The sequence below is a fragment of the Nomascus leucogenys genome, chromosome 22a (genome assembly GCF_006542625.1).
Source record: "Nomascus leucogenys isolate Asia chromosome 22a, Asia_NLE_v1, whole genome shotgun sequence".
Taxonomy (NCBI): domain Eukaryota; kingdom Metazoa; phylum Chordata; class Mammalia; order Primates; family Hylobatidae; genus Nomascus; species Nomascus leucogenys.
In genome coordinates this window covers 44,176,431-44,201,306 of record NC_044402.1, presented here as the reverse complement: position 1 = coordinate 44,201,306, position 24,876 = coordinate 44,176,431, and the positions used below count along the sequence as shown (strand labels likewise).

The window sequence follows — 24,876 nt, the reverse complement described above, 5'->3', positions numbered from 1 at the left end:
GTCTGCGGTCTACAGGAAATGACCAGGGAAATGACCTCTGGAAGTGGCTCTGACTGTTTTCAAAGACAAATACAATCTAGATTCTCGAAAAAATGCAAATGAACAAAAAATGTCCGTTTAGCACTCCGTGAAACATTAAGATGAGATACAGGAGTAAACACACTTTTTTTCCATAAAAGTAGTGGATCTTAAATAAGGAAATACAGTGTTAAAAGAATTAAAGCCTGGAGGCTTTAAATTGTACATTAAAAACGGAGACCAGTGGTGTTAATATCATATGAGAGGTCTAAATATGAGCTGCCGGTCCAACTGCGTTCTGCAGAATTCAGGCAGATGGATGAGAGACAGGTTATGAGTAAAGCATTACCACGGCGGGGAGTGGGGGGGTATGAAAGCTCATCCTAGCTAGCCCTTGGAGAAGAACTCACACATTGGAAACGTATCTGGTTACAAAACTGACATTTGCTGCAATTAAAAAAGGCAAGTGATGGTCTAGGTGAACTGCCTTTTCTTTCTCTCCTTCCAAAGGACAAAATTAAATTTTTATTTATTTATTTATTTTGAGACAGAGTCTTGCTTTGTCGCCCAAGCTGGAGTGCAGTGGCAAGATCTCGGCTTACTGCAGGCTCCGTCTCCCAGATTGAGGCCATTCTCCTGCCTCAGCCTCCCGAGTAGCTGGGACTACAGGCACCCGCCACCACACCCAGCTAATTTTTTGTAGTTTTTAGTAGAGACGGGGTTTCACCATGTTAGCCAGGATGGTCTTGATCTCCTGACCTTGTGATCCCCAGCCTCGGCCTCCCAAAGTGATGGGATTACAGACGTGAGCCACCGTGCCCGGCTACAGTTAAATTCTTAATTAAGGCAACTGTTTCTTTTTCATCCATTTTTTCATCCCAAACTCCAATGCCAAATATTTAGCTATTATACATGTTTTCATTTTCTTAGAATACACCCTATCCAGCTTGACATTTCTTTTAAATTTTCCCATTACATAATTAGATTCCTGATCCTCATTTATGTGATGTTTCCATCACGTGCTGGGTTTTATGCTCCAAATACATGTCCTTTCATACTTTAATGGACACAAATGTGCTTTATAAATATTTTAAAATCCATTTTAAGGTAACTTATTGAGTGAAAATTCTATGCTCCGTATTTTATTGGGGACAGTGATGGGGTAGAAGGAAAGGACATCGCTTTTGCCCTCCAAGGAAGTTGCAGGGAAACCTTCTCTGAGTTCATTATCAAAGCGAGGCCCCTTTCTATTTCTCCATTTCAATACCTCTTCTACTGACTTCAGATCTATCAGATGTTATAATTATTTCCCACTTGTGTTTGTGTAACTGTGTTGTGACTATCCACACGTTAGGTGTGGGCTCTGTGAAAGCAGAGACCATATTGATTCTGTTCAGTGTCGTGCCATATCCCTAACATAGAACTAGTAGAGGCGTAACAAAGATCTGTGAAAAAGTAAATGCATGCCTAACTCAGTTGATCAATTAACGTACATCACTTGGCAGAAGAATGAAAGGATCGTGAGAGCAGATGAAAGAAGACTTTATATTTCGCAGGAGAAAATCTTCTGTGTCTTCAAATGATCACAAATCTAATTAATATTGTTGATGAGGCTTTCTTCAAAATGGTGCTTGTAGAAAAAGTGAGAGAAAGGCAAAACGAGACAAATAATATGGATATTTGGCATTCTGGATGTTTGCTAAGTGACAATTTAACCACAAGAATACACTGCACAGGCCAGGAGCAGTGGCTCACACCTGTAATCCCAGCACTTTGGGAAGCTGAGGCAGGTGGATCACGAAGTCAGGAGATCAAGACTATCCTGACTAACACGGTGAAACCCCATCTCTACTAAAAATACAAAAAAAAATTAGCCAGGCGTGATGGTGGGCGCATGTAGTCCCAGCTACTCAGGAGCTGAGGCAGGAGAATGGTGTAAACCCGGGAGCTGGCAGTGAGCCGAGATCACGCCACTGCACTCCAGCCTGGGCAACAGAGCCAGATTCCGTCTCAAAAAAAAGAAAAAGAATACATTTCACTCCATTGTCAAGAAAGATATATATATGTATATATAAAAAATACATATTAAATTATGTGTCTCTATATATCTTTTAAGATCAATTTTATTGAGATATAATTTATAGACAGTTAAAGGCACTCATGTTGTGTATAATACAATTAGAATTTTGACAAATGTGTACATACAGTTGTATAATTGGTGACACAATCAAGATATAAAATATTGGCCGGGCGCGGTGGCTCAAGCCTGTAATCCCAGCACTTTGGGAGGCCGAGGTGGGCGGATCACGAGGTCAGGAGATCGAGACCATCCTGGCTAACACGGTGAAACCCCGTCTCTACTAAAAAATACAAAAAATTAGCCGGGCATGTTGGCGGGCGCCTGTAGTCCCAGCTACTCGGGAGGCTGAGGCAGGAGAATGGCGTGAACCCAGGAGGCGGAGCTTGCAGTGAGCCGAGATCGTGCCACTGCACTCCAGCCTGGGGGACAGAGAAAGACTCCGTCTCAAAAAAAAAAAAAAAAAAAAAAAAAGATATAAAATATTTCCATTACCCATAAAAAGTTTTCTCAGCCCCTTTTGTGGCCAATCAGTCCCCCACCCCCTGCAACCAATGGTTTTCTTTCAGAGACTATAGTTTTCTTTCAGAGACTATAGTTTTTTGTTTTCAAAATTTCTGTGAATAGAATATTATGGTGTGTATTTGATACTTGTTTTCTTTCAATCAGCATGGTGTTTTTAAACTCATCTATGTTGTGTATATTACTACTTCATCCTCTATTTTTGCTTAGTAGTATTCCTTTTATAGCTAGAAAGTGATATCAATATACTAAAATATATTTGTTCATCACTTGTTGGTAGGCAACTATAAATAACTTTATTGCCATAAGCATGTGTATACAAGTTTTCTGTGAGCATATGTTTTCATTTTTCCTATGTAAATTTCTACAAGTGAGATTTTGGGGTCATATGGTAAATCAGTACCAAAGTGTTTTCCAAAGTAATGTATTATTCTACATTTTCATCAGCAATATGTGGGAGTTCTAGTTGTTCTACATCTTTACCAATATTTGGAATCATCAATCTTTTTAATTTTAGTCATTCTTTTCTTTTCTATTTATTTTTTTTTCTTGAGATGGAGTCTCCCTCTGTCTCCCAGGCTGGAGTGCAATGGCACAGTCTTGGCTCACTGCAACTTCTGCCTCTCAGGTTTAAGTGATTCTTCTGCCTCAGCCTCCCAAGTAGCTGGGATTACAGGCACCCACCAACATGCCTGGCTAATTTTTGTATTTTTAATGGAGACAGGGTTTCACCATATTGGCCAGGCTGGTCTTGAACTCCTGACCTCATGATCCACCCTCCTTGGCCTCCCAAAGTGCTGGGATTACAGGTGTGAGCCACCATGCCCAGCCTTGATGACGTCTCTCTTTCACTTTTGTTCCTGACATTCCAGACTGCACAATTTCAGATGTGGGAGACGGGGTGATTTCTTTGATCTTCCCAACCAAATATGGCTTACTTAAGGATTTTACCTGTAAAATACATTACTAAAGGTTAGGATAAGGGTGACAATGGTGGCCTCCTTAGCTTAACCGAATGGTTATGGTTTTTAGTTGTAGTTGCAATCTTATGCTTGTGTGGTTCTTTGATTAGTATTTGCTTTCTCTGTCCTGTACATTTAGCTTCATGAGAATAGGAAAATTATTCCTCTTTGAACTCACCATTGTATTCCCAATTCTAGCACAGTGCCTGGGATTTCCTCCATATGTGTTTTTGAAATGCACCCAATAGATCCACAGACAGATTTTAAAAACATAAACATAGAAACAAATCCTTCTGGTCTTGAAGCTTGAAACTTACATGTGTTTTATCTGAGTTTCTTTCTCAGGAAATGGACTCTCAGCCCTCTCAAAAAGTATCAAAGAAATGAAATTCATCAGACCACTGTATGGAGACAATGAGATGCCAGATTCCTTATTTGTCATGATTGCTTCCTTAGCCCTCCCTAGTTCCTGTTTTCCTGCTCATAGTTACATTTCTTCCTTGCTATATAAGCCCCTAATGTCGGCTGGTTGAGGAGATGGATTTGAGACTGATATCCCATATCCTTAGCTGCAGCACGCAATTAAAGCCTTCTTCCTTGGCGATATGCATTGTCTCAGTGATTGGCTTTCTGTGTGCAAGTAACAGGACCTAGATTGAACCCCTGGTATTTCAGTAACATTTTGTGTGCAGGAAAGAGGGTGGAGGAAGGAGAGTAGGGGAAATAGGAAGAGTGTCTTAATATTTTTGTTGCTATAACAGAATACCACAGACTGAGTGATTTATAAGAAAATAAATGTATTTAGCTCTGAGGCCTAAGAATGCCAAGAGCATGATGCTGGCATCTGGAGAAGGCCTTCTTGCTGCCTAACAGCATGGCAGGGGGCATCACATAGTGAGACAGCAAGAGCAAAAGGGCTTATGATAAGGAACCCACTACTATGCTAGTGACATTAATCCATCCATGAGGGCAGAGCTGATATAAATCTATTCATGAGAGAAGAGCGATTAAGTTTCCAATCTATGAACTTTTGGAGGATACATTCAAACCATAGCAGAAAGAGAGACAGAGACAGATATGGAAAGAGGGAACAAGCACACATCACACATACAAAAACTGGACAATATTTTTGTAAATGAAATGCCTAGAGCCTCTCTCGTATATTGCATTTGTTGATATTTTCTCAATTTAAACTTATCACTCCATAATTTCTTTTTCTTCCCCAAAATGATGTACATGTTTCTTCCTTATAACCATAAAACACAATAATTGTTTCCTGGAAAATTTTAAATGTCTCACTACAATTCAAGTATCATACTTAACTATATGTTTCTTTTTTATCTTTTGTATATTTTGAAAATGTAACAGCAGTATTGTCTTATACAAAATAGGTGCTAGCAGAGTGAAGAGACAACCAAAAATAACTCAATTAAGAAATGGACAAATGATCCGAATAGACATTTTTCAAAAGAAGACATACAGGCCAACAGGCATATTTTAAAAATGCTCAGTATTACTAATCATTAGAGAAAGACAAAATAAAAACACATTGAGATATCACCTCATACGTGTTAGGATGGTTATTATAAAAAGACAAAATATAACAAGTGTTGGAGAAGATTTGAAGGAAAGGGAACTCTTGCACAGTATTGATGGAAATGCAAATTAGTACAGGCATCATGGAAAACAGCATGGAGGTTCCTTCAAAAATTAAAAATGAACAATCATATGAACCAGCAATCCACTACTGGGAAAATATATCCAAAGGAAATGAAATCCGTACGTCGAAGAGATATCTGTAACACCATATGCATTAAATCCTATTTATATATTAGCCCAAGATGTGGAAACAATGTAAGTGTCCATCAATGGATGAATGGATAAAAAGAGTAGTATATATACACAATGAAATACCATTCAGCCATAAAAAATAATGAAATCTTGTTATTTGTGACAACATGGATGAACCCGGAGGACGTTATGTTAAATGAAACAAGCCAGGCACAGAAAGACCATATGATTTCACTTTTATGTCGAATCTGAAAAAGTCAAACTCATAGAAGTAGAGAGTAGACTGGTGGTTACCAGGGGCTGGACTTGGGGTGGGGAGTGGGGATGTTTATCAAAGGATTCAAAATTTCATTTAGGAGAGGGGAAATATTCAAGAAGAGATCTACCGCACAACATGGTCACTATAGTTAATAACAACATATTGTATTTTTGAAAAAAAATGCAAAGAAACAAAGTAAGTATTAAATAAAAACTTGTTCTTTGAAGCTTTGGCACTATAATATATGAAGGCCAGAAGCCACATTTATATCGTTCCGTTTCTTGAGCATCCAAGCCAATGGATGAGATGACAGTGTTGAGGAGGACAGGTCACTCACTGCAAACACTAGATTCAGCTTCTCCCCCTGCTGTTTGACTCATTCTGCAGAAGGTGACAATTTATCTGAAGGAGCTTACATATTTTTATGTGACAATGTATTCCTGAGAAGATACCAAATTCTTTCTTCTACATCAAAAATACAGCATGAAACTGATATGAGAGCATATAAATGATGATTTTTTTAAAGTTTCCAGGAACTTTAAAAAATCATATTACTGAAAAGAAAAACATCATTTTATGCCATGAAAAACTTTGGATATCCTTGAATAATGTTGACTAAAAATGGTGAGTTTATTTAGTATTCATTGTGTCTATATTTGGAGTGTATATTTTTAGTATTTGTCGTCTTGCTTCTCAAACTTCTGAATCTCACTTAAAAAGTATTTTCCAAAGTTTTTGAAATTTCTCCACAAAAGAAGAAAAAAAAACCAAAAAAGCAAGTATCGGAAGTCAAATAGGTTTGAGAAATATTATGACACACGTCCTTCTTGCACATCATAAAGCCTCTAACACTTTTCATAGTCAACCAATAAATGAAACTCAGACTTCTTGCTTTGCTTAATCAAAAAATTAAAGTTTTCCAAACGTCTTTGACGACAGAATCTTTTGACAACACAATATTGGTCATTGCACACTTTGAGAGATATTGCTCTACAAAAGTCACTGCACGGCACCACTAAAACATGGTGACCGGTAAAACGGACAAAGTCATACAGTGAAAGGTTCAAAGCAAAGAGAATGAATATATATACATATATATATATATGAGGATGTTTACTTTTTGGATTACAGTTTTCAGATTATGTTTGTTTTAAATAAGCCAGTCTGCTTTCATAATAATTATACTTTTAAGCCATTTTCTGATGAGACATTTGTCTTCATGAGAACAATGTAGTAAAAGTTTGTTACACTGGGGAATAAGATATTAGAGATTGCATTCAAGATTCCCTAATACTGGAAGAGGTTCACTTAAATTCCATGATTCTATGAGATGAGTCAAATCTGAGGTGCAGCCTCTGCACCTTCCCAGGCCTGCAGGGGCTTTGCACCTTCTTGCGGAACAGTCACCAGCTGTTATCGCTTCATTCTTAGGTCACTGCCTTCAGTCAAGTCTTTTTTTTTTTTTTTTAGACAGAGTTTTGCTCTCATTGGCCAGGCTTGAGTGCAGTGGCGCAGTCTCGGCTCACTGCAACCTTCGCCTCCCGGGTTCAAGCAATTCTCCCATCTCAGCCACCTGAATAGCTGGGATTACAGGCATCTGCCACCAAGCCCAGCTTATTCCTTTTGTATTTTTTTTTTTTTTTTTTTTTTTTTGAGACGGAGTCTTGCTCTTTCACCCAGGCTGGAGTGCAGTGGCACGATCTCGGCTCACTGCAAGCTCCGCCTCCCGGGTTCACGCCATTCTCCTGCCTCAGCCTCTCCGAGTAGCTGGGACTACAGGCGCCCGCCACCACGCCCGGCTGATTTTTTGTATTTTTAGTAGAGAAGGGGTTTCACCGTGGTCTCGATCTCCTGACCTCGTGATCCACCCGCCTCGGCCTCCCAAAGTGCTGGGATTACAAGCGTGAGCCACCGCGCCCGGCCTCCTTTTGTGTTTTTAGTAGAGAAGGGGTTTCATCATGTTGGCAAGGCTGGTCTTGAACTCCTGACCTTGGGTTATGCACCCACCTTGGCCTCCTAAAGTGTAGGAATGACAGATGTGAGCTGCCGTGCCCAGCCCCAAGTCAAGTCTTTTTCACAGCCTTGGTTCACCATAAAACTAAGGTGGACAATTGTCATGGACAGAATTGTGTTGCCTCGAATTTATGTTGAAGTCCTCACCTCTAGTACCTCAGAATGGGGCTGTATTTGGAAAGAGGACCTATAAGGAGGTAATTGAGGTAAAATTAGGTTATATGGGTGGGCCCTAATCAGTAAGGCTGATTTCCTTGTGAGACGAGGAGATGTGGACAGAGACCACACGCAGACCACGGGACAATCATGTGAGGACACAGTAAGAAGGTGGCCATTGGCAAGGGAAGGAGAGAGGCCTCAGAAGAGACCAAATGTGCTGATTCCTTGATCTTGGACTTCCAGCCTCCAAAACTGTGAGAAAAGAAATTTATGTGACTTAAGCCACTCAGTCTGTGGTATTTTGTTATGGCAGCCCTAGTAAACTAATACAAATATTTTTAGGGACAAAATACCATGGACTTTGTTATTCTAGTAAGATGACTTCAGCACTATTACCTACTTCTACCTTGAAGTGGTAAAAAAAATGCAGTGAGAAGCATTTCCATGGAGTGTATAAATTGTGTCCTGTGAAACAGAATTAGCTAATAAGGTTAACACCTGTCAGCTGTATACGATGCTGCGTCTCCCATCTCCATCTGGACAGCAAAGGGGAAGGCATGGACAGGAGACCTGCCTTCAGAAGAGCAGCTGACAAAGGGGCCCACAGCCTGGGGCCTGTGACGGCAGTAGCCCCCCGACGCCTGGGATCCCACAGCACAATTGTGAAGGGAAAGTCTTACTTGCTGGGCCCAGATGTGTAATTTTCTCCCATCACTGTTTTTTTGTGAAAAATTCTTCTGAATACGTAATTTTGCCCCTAAATAAACATGATGTTGGACATTTTTCTGACTAGGAAGTTAGTAGGATATTTGCTTTTCTAGCATCTTTGTTAGATGACTTTTTATGATTGAAAAGTCACTCAGAAAAAACTTCATCCTCCCAACACCTCCCTAGACCACTGTCCCCACAAATGACATTGAACTCACAACATAAAGGAACTCACCACTAGGTAAATAGGTGCTTGACTGTGATTTAACACCTGAATCACTAAAACTGATTGCAATAATTATCCAAAGAAAAACAGCCAAGTGCAGCAGTAATCACGGCCTCTGAGCTCTCTCCATGTCTTCTCTGGGACAGCCTCTGAGCTCTCTCCACATCTTCTCAGGGTCTCATGTGGAGTCTGGTCACCTTTCAATTAAGGCATCTCCTGTGAGCAGCCCAGTTGGCTATTCTGAGTTCTGGGGGTAGCTGTCCTTGGCTTCTCTGAAGTGCCTGGAAACCATCCTTTCTGTTACCCATCATTGTGCCTGCGTGGCTTAGCTGGAGCTCTACCCTGCTTTTGTTGCCCAACCAATGCCTTGTAATTCTCAATTGTTTCTGTTCCTAAGATTTTAGGACATTCTACCAACTCATAAAAAAAATCTTTAAAAATGTAAGGCAACTTTCAAATCTAAGACGCTCAGCTTTAAACTAGTAAGTTTTTAAGGATGGTTTTTTTTTCCTCCAAGGAAACAATTCTCCTCTTTGCTGAGCAATAATAGAGGTTTTAATATTAAATAAGTACACAAAGTAAAAGAAACAGACACAAATGTCTTCATAGCAAGGCTGTTAACAGATTTCTTTCTTTTTTTTTTTATTTTTGAGATGGGGTCTCACTCTGTTGCCCAGGCTAGAGTGCAGTGGCACAATCTCAGCTCACTGCAACCTCTGTCTCCTGGGTTCAAGTGATTCTCCTGCCTCAGCCTCCCAAGTTGCTGGGATCACAGGTGCCTGCCATCACGCCCGGCTAATTTTTTTTGTATTTTTAGTACAGACAGGGTTTTCCCATGTTGGCCAGGCTGGTCTCAAATTCCTGACCTCAGGTGATCCGCCCACCTTGGCCTCCCAAAGTGCTGGGATTACAGGCGTGAGCCACCGTGCCCAGCCAGATTTCTAATATAGGTAAAGAAAAAAGAAAAATTTTCAAATACTTGTTTAGATAAGTACTGATATTTAAAAAAACAACCAAGCCTAAATCCCTAGATTTACAATTTTTAAAAAATAAGAGAAGCAATGTAATTCACAGAATAAAATCTTTTGTAGTAAAGTAATATAACTCTAACAAATTGGTAAATGTAGGCGAGAAATGACTTGTCCAAGTAACAGACCTAGTAGATGGAGATTTATCTGACTCCAGAAACCACACTCTACAAAATAAACTTATTGACGTGAAGTATGTATATAATCTGTAACTGGTGTGAATCTGTGGCAGAAATACAAAGAGCCGTGGTCTTGCTCATGATGTTCAAAGGCACTATTTGAACTGAGGGATGGCTGTGTCAATTGAAGTGGTCATTGCAGAAACATGGTTGAGATTGTGAACCATGGGGAACAGGGGGTGGTAATTCTGGATTTTCAGCATAGAGGAGAAAGAAAGAACTGCAAACATAATTACAGTGAAGGAGGGTGAGGCCCTCCTAAAACTGATTGCATTTCACCAGAAGCACTAATCCAGTAGGGGCAGCTGAAGCACAAAAATGATTAGAACCAGAGTGATGTCACCCATGTTTCTTTCTTTCTTTCTTTCTTTCTTTTTTTTTTTTTTTTTTTTTTTTTTTTTTTCAGACAGAGTCTTGCTCTGTCTCCCAGGCTGAAGTGCAGTGGCGCGATCTCGGCTTACTGCAAGCTCCACCTCCTGGGTTCACGTCATTCTCCTGCCTCAGCCTTCCGAGTAGCTGGGACTATAGGCGCCCACCACCACGCCTGACTAATTTTTTTGTGTTTTTAGTAGAGACAAGGTTTCACTGTGTTAGCCAGGATGGTCTCGATCTCCTGATCTCGTGATCCGCCCGCCTCTGCCTCCCAAGGTGCTGAGATTACAGGTGTGAGCCACCGCGCCCAGCTGATGTCACCCACATTTCTGAGGAAAGACGTTAGCAGTCTCTAAATCCTCACCGACTGTGCCTGGCGCAGCATTAGTTTCCTGCTTTCTGGGATTTATAGTTGGCATCATTTGCACAGTGGCAGCATGACGTGGCTGTGGAGAGTACTGGAAGCCTTGTCCGCAGGGAAGTGGGCTCTTCCGGTTGCAACATGGAGGAGGCCAGCCCAGCCTCAGGTGAGGGAAGGTGCCACAGCAAACCTCTGAGCAACCAAGAAGACAAGCACTTGCTTCGAAAAGGTGACAAACCACAAGGCCATGGGCCCAGTTATGATGATGAATTGTGTCACAGGAATGGTTATAAACCTGACCGACCTCAGAAGGTATATGGAGAAGGCAATTACCAAGCCCTTTGATGGTCTGTGGTTGGATGCGCCCTAATTTGCCAACGGTGTGAGCATGGCAGAAAATGTAGGTGTGTATATAGGGAAAAACCTCCAGAAAATTTTTTCTGTGGGAGTTCTTTGTAAAATAATAATAATGCAACTGGCAATTATATTGCAGTCTATAAAGGGAAATCACTCTTAGGGATCAACATTGTAGAAAGACAACTTGTTTTTTTGCTTCTTTGCTCAGTGATAAGAAATCATCACATCATTGTCACCTTCCCCACATTCTGTTCTGTAGTGCCTGATTTATTGAAAGCAGTATGAGGCCTGTGTTAAACATAAATCTATTCTAAATCTAAATTTGTAATACATTCTGAATGTCATTTAGACAGTCTTTTATCTGGGGATTAAAAATCCTTTATTTCTAGCAAAATGCTCTGACGTAAAATATTTTAACAACAAAGAAAATCTGTGTTTGTTGTTTTCTCCATTATCTAATTATTGATATCCATTTCATCTGTGCACATATAAATGGTAAAACTATTTACAAGCTTTGAACTAGGTGAATCTAATTAAAAATAAAATATAGATGTTAATAGAGCCTGGAAGTATTGTCAATATCTTTTTAATAGATGGAGCCCCATTGATTATTTCTTCTGGGGTAAAGGCTCAAATTTATTCTGTGAAATTAGACACACAAATCATCTGAGGCAATGTATGGCAGATGAATATACAGTGATTGATGGAAATGTTGCTTTAATACACATTGTTCATTGCTATTTTGCATAGATTACTGAACTATGAATTACTATTGAAGAACAGCACTTTCAACATGTCATAGCAATCAACTATTTAATATGGACATTTTCTATGTTTCTAGACTTTCTGGCCACTCTGAGCAAATTTAAATGACTGAAGTATAATCACTTATTTTAACTCTGTTAAAATAGTCAATTTGAAATGTATATTTTTCTGTATGAATTTTTTTTTCTATTTGACTCTATTTTGTTCTGATAACTAAACTTACTTAAGTTGAGCTATTGAAAAAAACTATAGTCCAAACGCGGTGGCCCATGCCTGTAATCCCAGCACTTTGGGAGGCGGAGGCGAGTGGATCACGTCAGGATATCGAGACCATCCGGGCTAACACGGTGAAACCCCATCTCTACTAAAAAAAAAAAAATACAAAAAATTAGCCGGGCATGGTGGCTGAGGCAGGAGAATGGCGTGAACCCGGGAGGCGGAGCTTACAGTGAGCCGAGATCGCGCCACTGCACTCCAGCCTGGGCGACAGAGCGAGACGCCATCTCAAAAAAATAAAATAAAATAAAATAAAATAAAAATAAAAATAAATAAATATATATATATATATATATATATAGGGCGGGCATGGTGGCTCAGGCCTGTAATCCCAGCAATTTGGGAGGCTGAGGCTGGCGATCACAAGGTCAGGAGATCAAGACCATCCTGGCTAACACGGTGAAACCCCATCTCTACTAAAAATACAAAAAATTAGCCGAGCATGGTGGTGGGCGCCTGTAGTCCCAGCTACTCGGGAGGCTGAGGCAGGAGAATGGCGTGAACCCGGGAGGTGGAGCTTGCAGTGAGCCAAGATCATGCCACTGCACTCCAGCCTGGGTGACAGAGCAAGACTCCATCTCAAAAAAAAAAAACTATATATATATACGTATATATACACATATATATACACATATATAGGCATATATATATATATATATATATATAATCTGAAGATCCATGTCGATTCCATTATTTTACGATGCAGTGACATTTATAAGGAAGTAGAAAAATTAAGTTAAATCTTTTTAATTATGATGAATATAGAAAGGGGATTTCTTGTTGAAACAAATAGGCTAAAAGAGCCTTGGTGTCAGCTATGCCTCTCTTAGAGAAAGGACTGTGACCCTGTCATCCTGTTGAATAATCTGGTGATATGCTTTAACAGCTATTGTTAAAATAGGTTTTACCGAGGCAAGGACAACAGTTTGCTTATGAGCAATGAGAAGTGTGTAGTCTTACCACAGTGCACCCTTTGGAAAATGCTGCATATATAATTAGTGAGGCCCTTCATAATTCATTTTTATTGTACAAATGCTGATTAAATGTATGCCTTCTTCCACTCAAATGTAACGTGTCCCTTCCTCTATATATTTTATTAGGCTATGTGTATATCTCAAGCATAGATTAATTTGTTGTGTAAGATTTCAAAACATTCCTTTTTTAGCCCTGTAATGAATATAAAATGGATCCCTACTGCCTATCTTAGAGAATGCGCGTTTCATAGAACTAGTTAAAAAATAAATCCTTTTAAATTGCCCATCTGCTTAAGCTATGTTTGTGGAACATTAGGACTATGTCATGTCTTAGAAACATGTGTCATGCTACTCTTCGAGGACATTACTGCATTTTAAGGAATAAAATAATATTATTAAGAAGTATAATTTTTCCAAGAGATACCATAAGAATATTGCTAGAGATTTGACCTATTTGTGAAAAATCTTTGCATGATTATTAGCTTGCTAAAAATAAAATGAACTCTGCAAACGTGATCCAAGCTGTTCTGTATGAAATTATGTGCTAGTTGCACAGTCCCCTGGGAGACCAGTGTGAGTCTAGATGCCTCTTTGCTGGTTTGTTTCATTTCTGGGGTTCATTTTCTAGAGGTTTTATCATATTTTCAAAGTACAGGAGTCAGGCATCTCAAATTCAGTCTTGTCCCTCCCAAACTTTAAAAAATATATGACATTGATATAATTTGGCTGGATAATAACAAACTGAACAAATAAGATATTTTCTTTCATTGAAGGTTGGTAATATTTTCCTCATTTAAAAATTTTTGGTTGGGCACTGTGGCTCACGCCTGTAATCTCAGCACTTTGGGAGGCCGAGGCGGATGGATCACCTGAGGTCAGGAGTTCGAGTCCAGCTGGCCAACATGGTGAAACCGTCTCTACTAAAAATACAAAAATTAGCCCGGCATGGTAGTGCATGCCTATAATCCCAGCTACTCAGGAGGCTGAGGCAGGAGAATCTCTTGAACTCGGGAGGTGGAGGTTTCAGTGAGCCAAGATTATCCCACTGGACCCCAGCCTGGGCGACAGAGCAAGACTCCATCTCAAAAAATAATTTTAAAAAAATGAATTTTGTAAATTATGGGTCAGAATTCAAGCTAATGGAAACCTGTGGAAGAAAGAATTTTGCAGGCCTATCTGTGGAATCCATAATTCTTTCCAGAGGCAGCGATATTACAAAAAAAAAAGTGCGAGGATGTCCCCAAGCAGAAAACCGCCTTCATTGCAATGCTGACAGTATCTGGGTGTCCCAGGGTTCCTGGGGAGTGAGTGCAACTGATATCCCAGCTGCACTGCTACTGTGCTAAGTGGTTTTATATCCACTGAGAAGGACGTGTCAACAGGTGGCTGCTCAGGCCCCTAAAGAACGGATGGAGTGAGGTCTCTGTGAAGCCTCTGGGCCAGATCTCTGAGGAGTATCTGTGAGGGGCATCTCACCCACGACGAGGATGCTGCGTGGGAGGCCTCAGTGCCAGGCTCCTGGTGAGAACTCTGAGTGAGGTCTCTGTGGAGCCTCCGTGTGAGGTTTCTGCGTGAGTTCTGTGTGGGAAGTCTCTATGAAATCCGAGTCAGTTTCTGTGCGAGACCTGTGAGGCCACATGAGGTCTCTGTGGGAGGACTCCATGGGGCAGCGAGGGGGCCCCGTTGTCTCTTGTGAGGCCTTTGCAGAAGGTCTGTGTGTGAGGTATCTTCCAGAGGTCTCTGTGGGGTCTCTATGGGAAGTCCCTGTGTGAAATCTCCGTGCTGGGTCTCTGTGTGAGGAGCCACGGGACTATCTGAAGTCCCTGTGAGAGGACCCTGTGAAAGCCCCACAAAATCTCTGTGTGGAATGTTTGAGGGAATTCTCTGTGAGGGGTTTCTGGGCAATGAGTGTGGAGCAACCTGAGGCCTGTGTGTGAGGAATCTATTCAAGGTCTCTGTGGAGAGTGGGAGGTCTCCAGGCAAGGTCTCTCTGTGAGGAGGACTCTGAGAGAGGTCTCTGTGAGGCAGTGGGGGGTGCGTGTGCCATTTCTGGGGCTGGAGGTTGCAGTGAGCTGCATGGGTCTCCTCATGAGGTCCCTGTTTTATGACTCTGTGTGAAGTCTCTGAGGTCTTTGTGGGGTCTCTGTGTGAGATCTCTCTGTGAGAACCATGGAAGGTCTCTGACATTTGCGGGAGGTCTCTGTGGGACTGAGTGAGGTCTCTCAGTGTGGCCTCTGTGGGGTTCCCTGTGTGAGGACTCTGGGAATCTCTGTGTTAGGTCTCTGTGGGGCACCATGAGGTCTCTGAGAGCTCCGTGGGGTCTCTGTGGAGGCTGCATGTGGCTCTCTGTGGCAGTGAGAGGTCCCAGTATGCTCACTCTGTACTAGATGTCTCTGTGAGGTTCCTGCGGGAGGTCTCTGTGGGTCTCTCCATTGCTGGCCTCGCTGCATGTCATGGGAGGCTGAGCCGCAGAAGGGCTAAGGGCTTGTGGCTTCCTGTGTTCTTGCTGGTCTCTCAGCGTTGCCTGTGGCGCTTCTCTCGGCCCGAGCCGTGGGCTCCACGTCCAGCTCCTCCACATCCCAGGACCCGCCTCTTGGTTTCCTGAGGGAACCCAGCAGCAGCCAGGCATGGCCCATCCTCAGTGGTCAGGGTCCCAGCTCTGTGCCACACTCTCTTGAGCTCCCGGGGGATCGGGGCTGCTCTCCGCTCCAGGTCCCAGCTGCTCCTGCTGATCCTGGCTCCGCTGTCACCGCTGGGCCCACCTTGGAGGCTGCTTCAGTTATCCGGGCCCCAGACAGGACCTGGCCCCTGGAGAAGCCACAGGCTGGGGACTGTGCCCACTGCCCCCTGCACCCCTGGTGCCGGCCAGTCCCACATGTTGGGGGCAGGGCCATTTCCATTGTCATCTAGATCAGTGGCACTGCCTGGCACAGGCCTCTCCACCATTGAAATGAGGCCCCGGGAACTGGGCCTCTTGCATGCCTGTATGTGGCACAAGGCAGAGAAAACTCCCTCTAGAGACCTGGCTCCTCCTGTCCCTGATTTGTGGAGACCTCTTGCTTTCCCATATGGACAGGGCCCAGAGAGGGGAAAGCTGTGTGGAAAGCAGACAGAGACAGCAGGGACGGCTCCTGCCCTGCCCACACCCTGCCCATTCTGGACAGGTCACTTCCAGCTCCCTTGTGTGTTCAAATCCTGCCTGCCTGCATCTTCCCCTGCTGGTCTCTGGGGCAAGCAAGGATGTCAGGAGCCAGGGGAGATTTGCTGTGTGACCCCAGCTCAGCTGCTGGGCCCTTGTAAGTCACCACCTCTCCCCAGGGAGCAGTCCTGGGGCTACGTGTATATTAAAGGTCACCAGACTCCGACTCATGCCTGGGGTTCTCTAGTCCATGCTTTTTCACCTACCGTCAACACATCCTTTAAAAAATTCAATAGGTGGGCCAGGCACCATGGCTCATACCTATAATCCTAGCTTTTTGGGAGGCCGAGGCCAGTAGATCACCTGAGGCCAGGAGTTCGAGACCAGCCTGGCCAACATAGCAAAGCCCCGTCTCTACTAAAAATATAAAAATTAGTCAGGCATGGTGGTGGGTGCCTATCATCTCAGCCACTTGGGAGGCCGAGGCAGAAGAATGGCTTGAACCCAGAGGCCGGAGTTTGCAGTGAGCCGAGATTGCACTACTTCACTCCAGCCTCGGAAAAGAGCAAAACTCTGTCTCAAAAAAAAAAGTTCAATAGATTATTATGTGCAAGCTTATCAAAGATGTTAAGAAATTCATCTTCCTTATTCACTTTGCCTTCTCACTAATATGGCCCTCTGTGTTGGGGGTAAATGTGGTTTTTCTAGGTCTGTGATCTGGGAGCTGGAGCAGGGATGGATCCTGGGGTGGGGCCAGGATGAGACACTAGGCCCCTCTAGGCCTGTCTGAGGGGTTGGAATGTCAGAGTCTCCTGGGTCGCCGCACCACTTATGGCTCCCTCACACACACACCACTTCACCTCCTTTTCAGTTCTCTGTCTGCATCCTACAGAGTCCCACGATCAGAAGCCTCTGCACACACAGGCATACCCTACTCCATTCACCCAGAACTACTCTGAAGCTGAGAGACACGTAGGTGAGATAGACAAAGGCCGGTAACCCAGGAGCAGGGTCATTCACTCATCTGGGGCGGGGGAGTTCATGGCCCTCAGTAGCCTCCATGGCCCCCCCGGGTTCCAGACCCCACCTACACATGCACAGAGCTGGAAGGTCTGTCCCCACTGCCACTCCAGAGTGCGAGAAAGGGAGAGACAGTGGGATGGGGACTCTGTGCTTCACATGTCGGCTGAGCTAAGACGGCCCATCTCCATCCCAGCCTTTGTCAGGGAGAGAAGGGGCTTCCCAGGGCAGACATTACCTATTCTCCACCAGGATACCCAGGGTCAAGACTTCTCCCCCTTCTGAACTCAGGGCCCAGCACTCTCCTACCTAAACTTCCACTATTTTGTGACACAAGAAGCTACTGGGCTGTGGCACTTCCTGGAGCCTGCATGGAGATCTTCAGCCCTGTGACATCTCTGCAAACCTTCTCCCTACAGCTGCATAAAGTTTGAGGTAGACAGTAGTAGCGGAAAGATGGGTTGAACCTTATTTCAGAGTGGGATCTTCAAAGGTTTTTCTCATCTTGTTTTCAGAGTTTTTTGTTGTTTGTGTAAAGACAGTATTATGGAAACCTAAGGTTCAGTGAAGGAACTCAGGATGAAGGTGGGCTTACAGCACCACCATCAGCATCCCTCCATGTCCTGTTGCTTCTAGAAACCAAGCCCACACCAAGCACGGCACAAATAAAAGCCATCACCCTCTTATGAATAAAAAACCATATATATTGTGGAATATTAAATGTTCTGCATGTACTAACATGAGAAAATATTTTTTCTCTGCAGAGTGAATTTTTTCTTGGGGATTTGTTTTTCTCTAGGGAAGGCTAAAAAAGAATTTGTGACTGACAAAATCAGATACCTTCCCAAAGAAGACAGTGCCTTGGACAGTGGTGATGGTGGCTGGAGGCACCGGGTGTCTTTGGCTGGTGCTGAGGGGGACTGACTGGGGATACAGCTTTCTTGGGGAGCAAGAGCTGGGGATGTCGCAGGCCCCATTGTTCATTTTTGCACCGGACACTTTTCAAGGGCTGCTGATCTCTGATTTGCCTCTCTCTGTTGGGACAACCCTGGCTCTTGAGAGTGGCTTGTTGACTGCTGGCTGCATAGCTCAGCATTCTGCTGTGTTCTGAGTAGAAGAGGTGCCTGTGGTTGCAGGGAACCCCACAGACGGGGGCTTGAAACTCCCGTTTGTGCTGATTTACCTTCGAGGCGTGGTGCGCATGGCAAAGTGACATTTTCTCCTCCAGTATGTGTCCAACTGCTGTCATGAGCTCCTGAGCTTCAGCACTGCTGCTGTACACACGTGATCTCTTTTTTACTGTTTTTTGACTCTCAGCAGTGACTGGTGCTGGCTTACTTTTTTTCTTTGAAAAAGCCCACTGAAAAAATTTCTTGATGTTTTCTCCAAAGTGGCTTACTGAAGGAGGCTGTTTCTTGGATGGCAGTAGCTGGATGCCTTCATCCTGATGGGTGTCTTCTGTTTTCCTGACTGGGGTAACTTGAGGAGTCCTCAATCCTTCAAGCCCCTCTTCATGTTTTTCTAAGTTTTCATGTTTTTCTAAGCCCTCGTAGGGATTCCTAGAGTTCTTCCTCTTGTGAGTAGAGGGAAACATCGGCCTTTGGCTCTCGCATGAGCCTTGACAGTTTGGGTTCTTGATCTCCTTGTGCCCCAGGTTGCTCCTTCTGGCTGCCGTGAAGTCACGTAGCTCCAGGGAAGCCCCCATGTTCCCAGTAGGCATGCTCTGGAGATGGCCCTGGGGCACCTGAGAAGCCAAATTCTCTGAAGGATGGGGCAGAACAGATGCTTGCCCATCTGGAAGGAGCACAACAGCGGCAGAAACTTGAGGCTGGGTCTCTGACTTCATGGCCATTCCAGGCTCAAATTCACTAACAACCTCCTCCCTGAGGCACAGCTTTCTTGGATCTTGGGAGACAGACACTGTAGGGAGTAGAGAGCTTTTGCTGGTCCCTGGAGCCTCAAAACCACGCACATCCTCACTTGTGGCTTGGAGGTTTGCCAGCCTACAGGTTCCCAAGGGGACTCTGGGTTGTGGCACTGCCTGCCTGGTCTCTCCAGCCTTTGAAGATTGGGCTCCTAAGCTCCTGCTCTGCTGGGTGCTGCCTGTGAGGCTGTATGTGAGGGGCTTAGATGGCCACCTGCCCTCCTGTCCAGCTGAAGGAGCCTTCAAGGGCCCATGACCATTCCAAGATGGCATCCCTCGTGGGACCATCGGGAACTGCTCACATGCAGGTGAGGAGGCCAGAAGACTCTCTGGCATGTGAACAGATGCTTTGGTCAGCACCTGCTTTCTCAGACTTGCCATTGGTGGCTTTCTAAGGGACGTGGCCACCTCAACTTTTGAGCCAGCCCCAGATTCACAGGTGGCTGAGGAGGGACCGGCAAGCTGTGTAAGGGACAAGGATGAAACCTTTTCCAGTTTAAAGCACTGAATGGGCTTGAGGACTGTGAGGGGTAGACCCCACCTGTGTTTGGCCCATAACCTCACAATATGGGCTCCCAGCACCTGCTGAGCACACGGCTCGAGGAAGGAAAGCACCTGGGCTGTGTTCACACAGGCTTTCCCACTTTCCGGGGCTGCTAGATTGCTGGTTTTCACGTGGGTGTTGGGCACGGGAAAAGCCTGGTTGGCAGCAAGCCAGGATCGACGCACAGTCAGGGGGACCAAGCCCTCGTTGGTCTGGCTCAACCTCCTGCCTATGTGGGCTTTCAGGAGGTTTTCTATACGATTCCTCTCTGTGCATCTTAGTAAATCACTTCCCGAGTCACTCCTCAAGGGCTTCCTCAAGATCCTTTCTGACTCCTCAGAGGTGGCCTGCAGAACCTTCCCTGGGAAGCTTTCCATGCCCCTGGATAGATTTTGTGGGGTCTGCCCCAGAATTTGCCCCAGATGTGGGCACGGGTCCTTCTTTTGCTGGAACTTCACCTTCTGTGCCTCCTTGCTGCTTTCGCCTGTGGACATGGAGGACTGCCAGGGCCTGGGTTTGCCCTTGGCCTGACTTGTCCCTGGCGATTCGTCCCCAAGCTGCATCAGATCTGGAGACTCTTGGATCCTTCCCAGGTTGCCCCAGTGTCGGATGATCCACTTTTTAATGTGTTGCTCCAGTTGTCTCTGGAGTTCAGGACTGACTGGAAAGTTCTCAGGCAGAATGGATGTCAAGCTTTCCTGGGGAAGGTTAGGAGTGGGGACACTACAGATGTCCTGAGATTTTTGGACCCTAGAGGGTAAAGCCAACCCACCTTCTAGTTGTTTCCTCAACAAAGGCCATTCAGGGTGCTGAGTTTCAGGTAGGGAGAGAGCTTGCACTTTGTTCTGCGATGCAGGGCAAGCTACTCCAGTGTTCTTAATCAGGGATGGAAAAGCAGGAGATAGGACTGGGAAAGAGGATTGAAGATGGGCCTGAGCCTCGGCCTGAGCCATAGGTGTGGGCCGGAATTGGGGTGTGGACGAAATAAAGGGTTGGGACTCGGGCCCCAGATGGGACAGGGGCTGGGCCTGGAAAAGCAGTGGGGACAGTGTAGTATCCCTTTGAACTGGGCTGACACTGGACATTTCATTGAACAAGAAAGGAGGAGACTGTAAAGTATAAGACCTGTCAGTTACCCAGGCATTAGCCACCAGGGACTCGCTGTGCAGAGAGGGGAGGCCCCAGAAAAGCTGGCTATAGTGCTTCCGAAAACCCTCCTGCAACAGCCTAGGATCTGAGAGCTTCTGAAGACTGGGCAGCTGTTTCGAGTTCTCTCCCATGTTCCAGAATGGTTTTGGGGTTGTGGCGTCCTGCTCAGCATCCAATTTCACTAAATTCCCCAAAGAATTTAAGTGCTTTTCTGGGGTCATTTGGTCTGTAAATGATCCATCATTTTCTTTTTCTTTCCAAATGTTGACCTTGGCTCTTTCTGTGACTTGTATCCCCACGGCATGCTGGCCATCAGAGCTGAGCAAAAATGGGCTACCAGCTTCCATCTGACAGGTTTCTGGTGGGTGGCGGGAAAGATGATCTTTCTGGACTGATGAGTTGAAGGTGCACCAGGTTCTGGTAGTCTCCTGCCACCAGGAGGAGGCAGAAACACGACTGACTGAGCCGTCAAGGCCTGCGATGGCTGGGACAGAAGCCGCCAAATCTCCATGTGGAGACAAGCTTTGAGGGACGGTGCCTAGTGGAAGTGCCCCCTCAGGGGATGGAGTCATCAGTGTGGAGCGCCACAGCGGGGGACCAGGGAAGCCTTTCAGAGGAGGTGGAGAGCAGGCCAGAGGATCAGGCGTGTGTGGTGGGTGAGGGAAAAGTGCAGGTGGCTCGGGTGAGGGCTGTTCTAGGGGAAGGGAAGGTTCTGGTGGCTGGGAGGCACTTAGGGAGGAGACTGAGGTGGTCCTTGGGCCTGATGATGGGGTGGAGGCCAGATCCTGAGGATGCTTGGCTCGAGGATCCGGGGAAGCTACCGGGGAGAGAATGGGAGCAGCATCTTCCATAGGCTCATGAGAGGACTGGGAGGCTCCATCAGGTGCTCTTCTGCCCACCTCACCTGGGAGGTCTGGACCGGAGAGCTGAGAAAGGCCACCTTTGTCAAGGTGTGGCCCCAGGAGGCTGCAGGAGACAGGAGGCATGAGCTGCAGCCAGGAGCAGGTGGGGCCAAAGAGCAGAGTGGGCGCTCGGGCCACAGCCCCTCAACCACCCCACACCCTGAGTTCCCGATTCTCCTGCTACCCCTCGCCCCAGGGTTTTACTCCCATCCTCTGTCCCCCAGTTCTCCCCATCCCAGGTCAGCTCCAGGCTGCCTATGGCCCTGGGGTCGCATCCCAGCCCTGGTAGGAAGGATGCAGGGAAGGGGAAGTGCCTCACCTCTGCAGGTGTGAAAGCAGGTCCCAAGTCTCCTCCAGGCCTCTCGGGCACTCTCTACAAGCTGGAAATCAGGAGACCGGGTTAGGGCAGTGAGGGAGGGGCCTGGGATCTCACAGGAGGCTGAGTGGCTGTTTCTTCAGGGAAGACCATGGGGGATTAGACCCTGGAACCCACACATCTGTGTCCAAAGCCACATGGCCCAACGGTAATAGCAAGGCATGGAGGGCGGGGCTTTGTCATTCACAAAGGGCTTCCACACACGGACACCCCAACCCCACAGTCCTCACAACTGCCCTCTGGGGAGAAAGGACTGGGGTGGTCTCAAAGAGCTATCAGCCTTAGCAGAGTTGAACAGCTGTTCCCAGGGAGCAGGAGGCCCCCTCACCCCCCTCCGCATCCAGGCAGGCATTGGTCTCCCCAGGACACACACACTGCCCCCTGCTGGGTAATGCCCAGTCCCTGGTCCACCATGGCTTCATTCCGGCATGGAATCTGAGAAAGACCCGGGGTTCTGATTTCCTTCCTAGGAGCCCCCACCTCAGGCTTCTTCAACTGACTTCTTCAGAGTCAGTTCCCTCCGGGACAGACGAGATCAAATTAACTCTAATGTGCCCTGGCAGAGCCTTACCTCTCAGACTGTGGTTTTTCATCCTGCCTCTGGGCCTCCCCCTCCACCGTACTGGACACTGGATGACACGATGACGTGGGGAGACAAGATGACGCTGGGAGACAAGAAACGGCGAGGAGCTAGGACCGGCTCTCCCTCTCCGCCCCCAGCCCAGCCGCAGCACGCTGCACTCACGAACCGCATGGCTGTCTTAGTCTTGCTCAGGGAGCTCTGTGTGCTTCCTCCCACTCATGTTTAAATGGATGACAAACTCCTTTTCTTCTTAGAAAAACAGGAAGAGGGGGCCGGGCGCGGTGGCTCACGCCTGTAATCCGAGCCCTTTGGGAGGCCGAGGCGGGTGGATCACCTGAGGTCAGGAGTTTGAGACCAGCCTGGGCATGGTGAGACCCCGTCGCTACTACAAATACAAAAATTAGCCAGGTGTGGTGGCGGGTGCCTGTAATCCCAGCTACTCAGGAGGCTAAGACAGGAAAATAGCTTGAACTCGGGAAGCAGAGGTTGCAGTGAGCCAATATCTCTCCATTTCACTGCAGCCTGCACGACAGAGCAAGACTCCGTCTCAAAAAATAATAAAATAAAATAAAATAAAATAAAATAAAATAAATAAAGTAAAAATAGCACACACACACACACACACACACACACACACACGGATTTTCAATATGAGGTCCACCATGGACGCCGTCAGTCCCTGTTCCTCCTCTCCAGGAACACCCAGGCTCAGGCCCGCAGGCACTGCTGAGCTGTCAGGTAGGATTCTGCTTCCCAGGAGACCAGAGGAGATGTCAGGCCCTGGTGGGAGGCCCTCGGGGGCCCAGCACAGGCCCCAGATCACCCCACACAGAGGAGGGTGAGCCCTGAGCCACCTGCCCCAGAAAGTGGCTCATGAGCCAGGGCTCAGGGCCTGGTCTCCAACAGGGACCTCCCCAGTCTCATGACTGGTCCTGGGGCTGAGTCCAGGGGTTTGATTTTGCTTTGATGCCTCCTGCGCTCCCCCACAGATGGACTGAGAGCTTGGGATGGAAATCCCAGTACACGATCTACCCCTACCAACCCCTGGCTGCCCTGCCTCTCCCTGGAAGCATGATGTTCTGGTGTCTTCTGAGACTTCCCATTGCAGAAGTCTCTCCACTGGATTTGGAAAAGTGGAACTAATAATAAAAAGAAAGGAGAGAATCAAGCTCTGTGGGTTTGAACTGAGGGCTCCTTACCTTTCTCTTCCCGGGCGATGGTGAGGGGGGGTCGTCACAACGGAGGTAAGAGAAGTAGGGGAGTAATAGGAAGAATAACCCCAGGGCAAACACCAAGGTGAGGAGGATATCCAACACCCATGGTGTGGGGCTGGGGGCGTTCAGCGATGAGGCGCTAAGTAATTTTAAAGGAAAGGGAAGATTCTCCATGTGAATAGGCGCATTGCTTTCAAGCAACTGAGCTCTGGGCATCCCGGTGGAGACCAGGGACTGGGGCCCAGGCCTGTGTCACAGAGCTGGGGCCTTGACATCACAAAGGGCTCCTTTGTTGGGGAGGGGCAGTGGGAGTGGGAGGGGTGGTGGGAGGGGGACAGAGGGCGGGGAGGTGCAGAGGGAGGGGGAGGGGCAGGAGGAGTGGGAGGCTAAAGCACAGCCCCTCTCCACCCCCCAAGCTGGGGATCCCCCCACCCTCCCACCTTCCACATCCCTCCTTCTCACTAAGTTTTGTCAGTGATAGAACTCAGCCAATTTTCTATTCTTTCTCCCTGGGACATAGATATTACCTGGTTCCTTTTATCTATTGGAGACGGTGGCTTGAAGTTACATATTTTATAGCCCTTGAAAATCTGAAGTTCTGAAATTTTGGCTATGTACCAGGGACTTTTATTCTCAGAATCTCGTTCGTCCTCAACTCCAGGTTTCCCACACAATGTTTTTGTCTTGTATCAATACAGAGACAAAATGTAAATTTCTTTCACTCTTATTTAGTTTTGCAAATTTTGAATAGTAAGTTTTAAAAAATTATTTCTATCTGACTTTCAATCAAAGGGACCTACGCACATACAATTAAGATTTTTTTTATCTTTTAAAATTTTATGTACTTATGTATTCATTTTATTTTAAGTTTCAGGATACATGTGAAGGACATGCAGTTTTCTCACATAGGCAAATGTGTACCATGGTGGTTTGCTGCACCTATCAACCCATCACTTAGGTATTAAACCCAGCACGCAT

At 45.8% G+C, this 24,876-nt stretch overlaps 1 protein-coding gene across 1 annotated transcript; it reads right to left on the bottom strand.

The window, feature by feature from the left end:
• Nucleotides 1–18,038: 18,038 nt before the first annotated feature.
• LOC100584521 (spermatogenesis-associated protein 31A6-like) lies at nucleotides 18,039–24,114 on the bottom strand. Its single transcript, XM_012503092.2, has 4 exons — nucleotides 23,884–24,114; nucleotides 22,673–22,730; nucleotides 22,045–22,105; nucleotides 18,039–21,789 (listed from the first exon to the last, which is right to left on the bottom strand). Exons 1-4 carry the CDS (start codon nucleotides 24,112–24,114, stop codon nucleotides 18,039–18,041), a joined length of 4,101 nt encoding a protein of 1,366 aa, XP_012358546.2.
• Nucleotides 24,115–24,876: the final 762 nt, after the last annotated feature.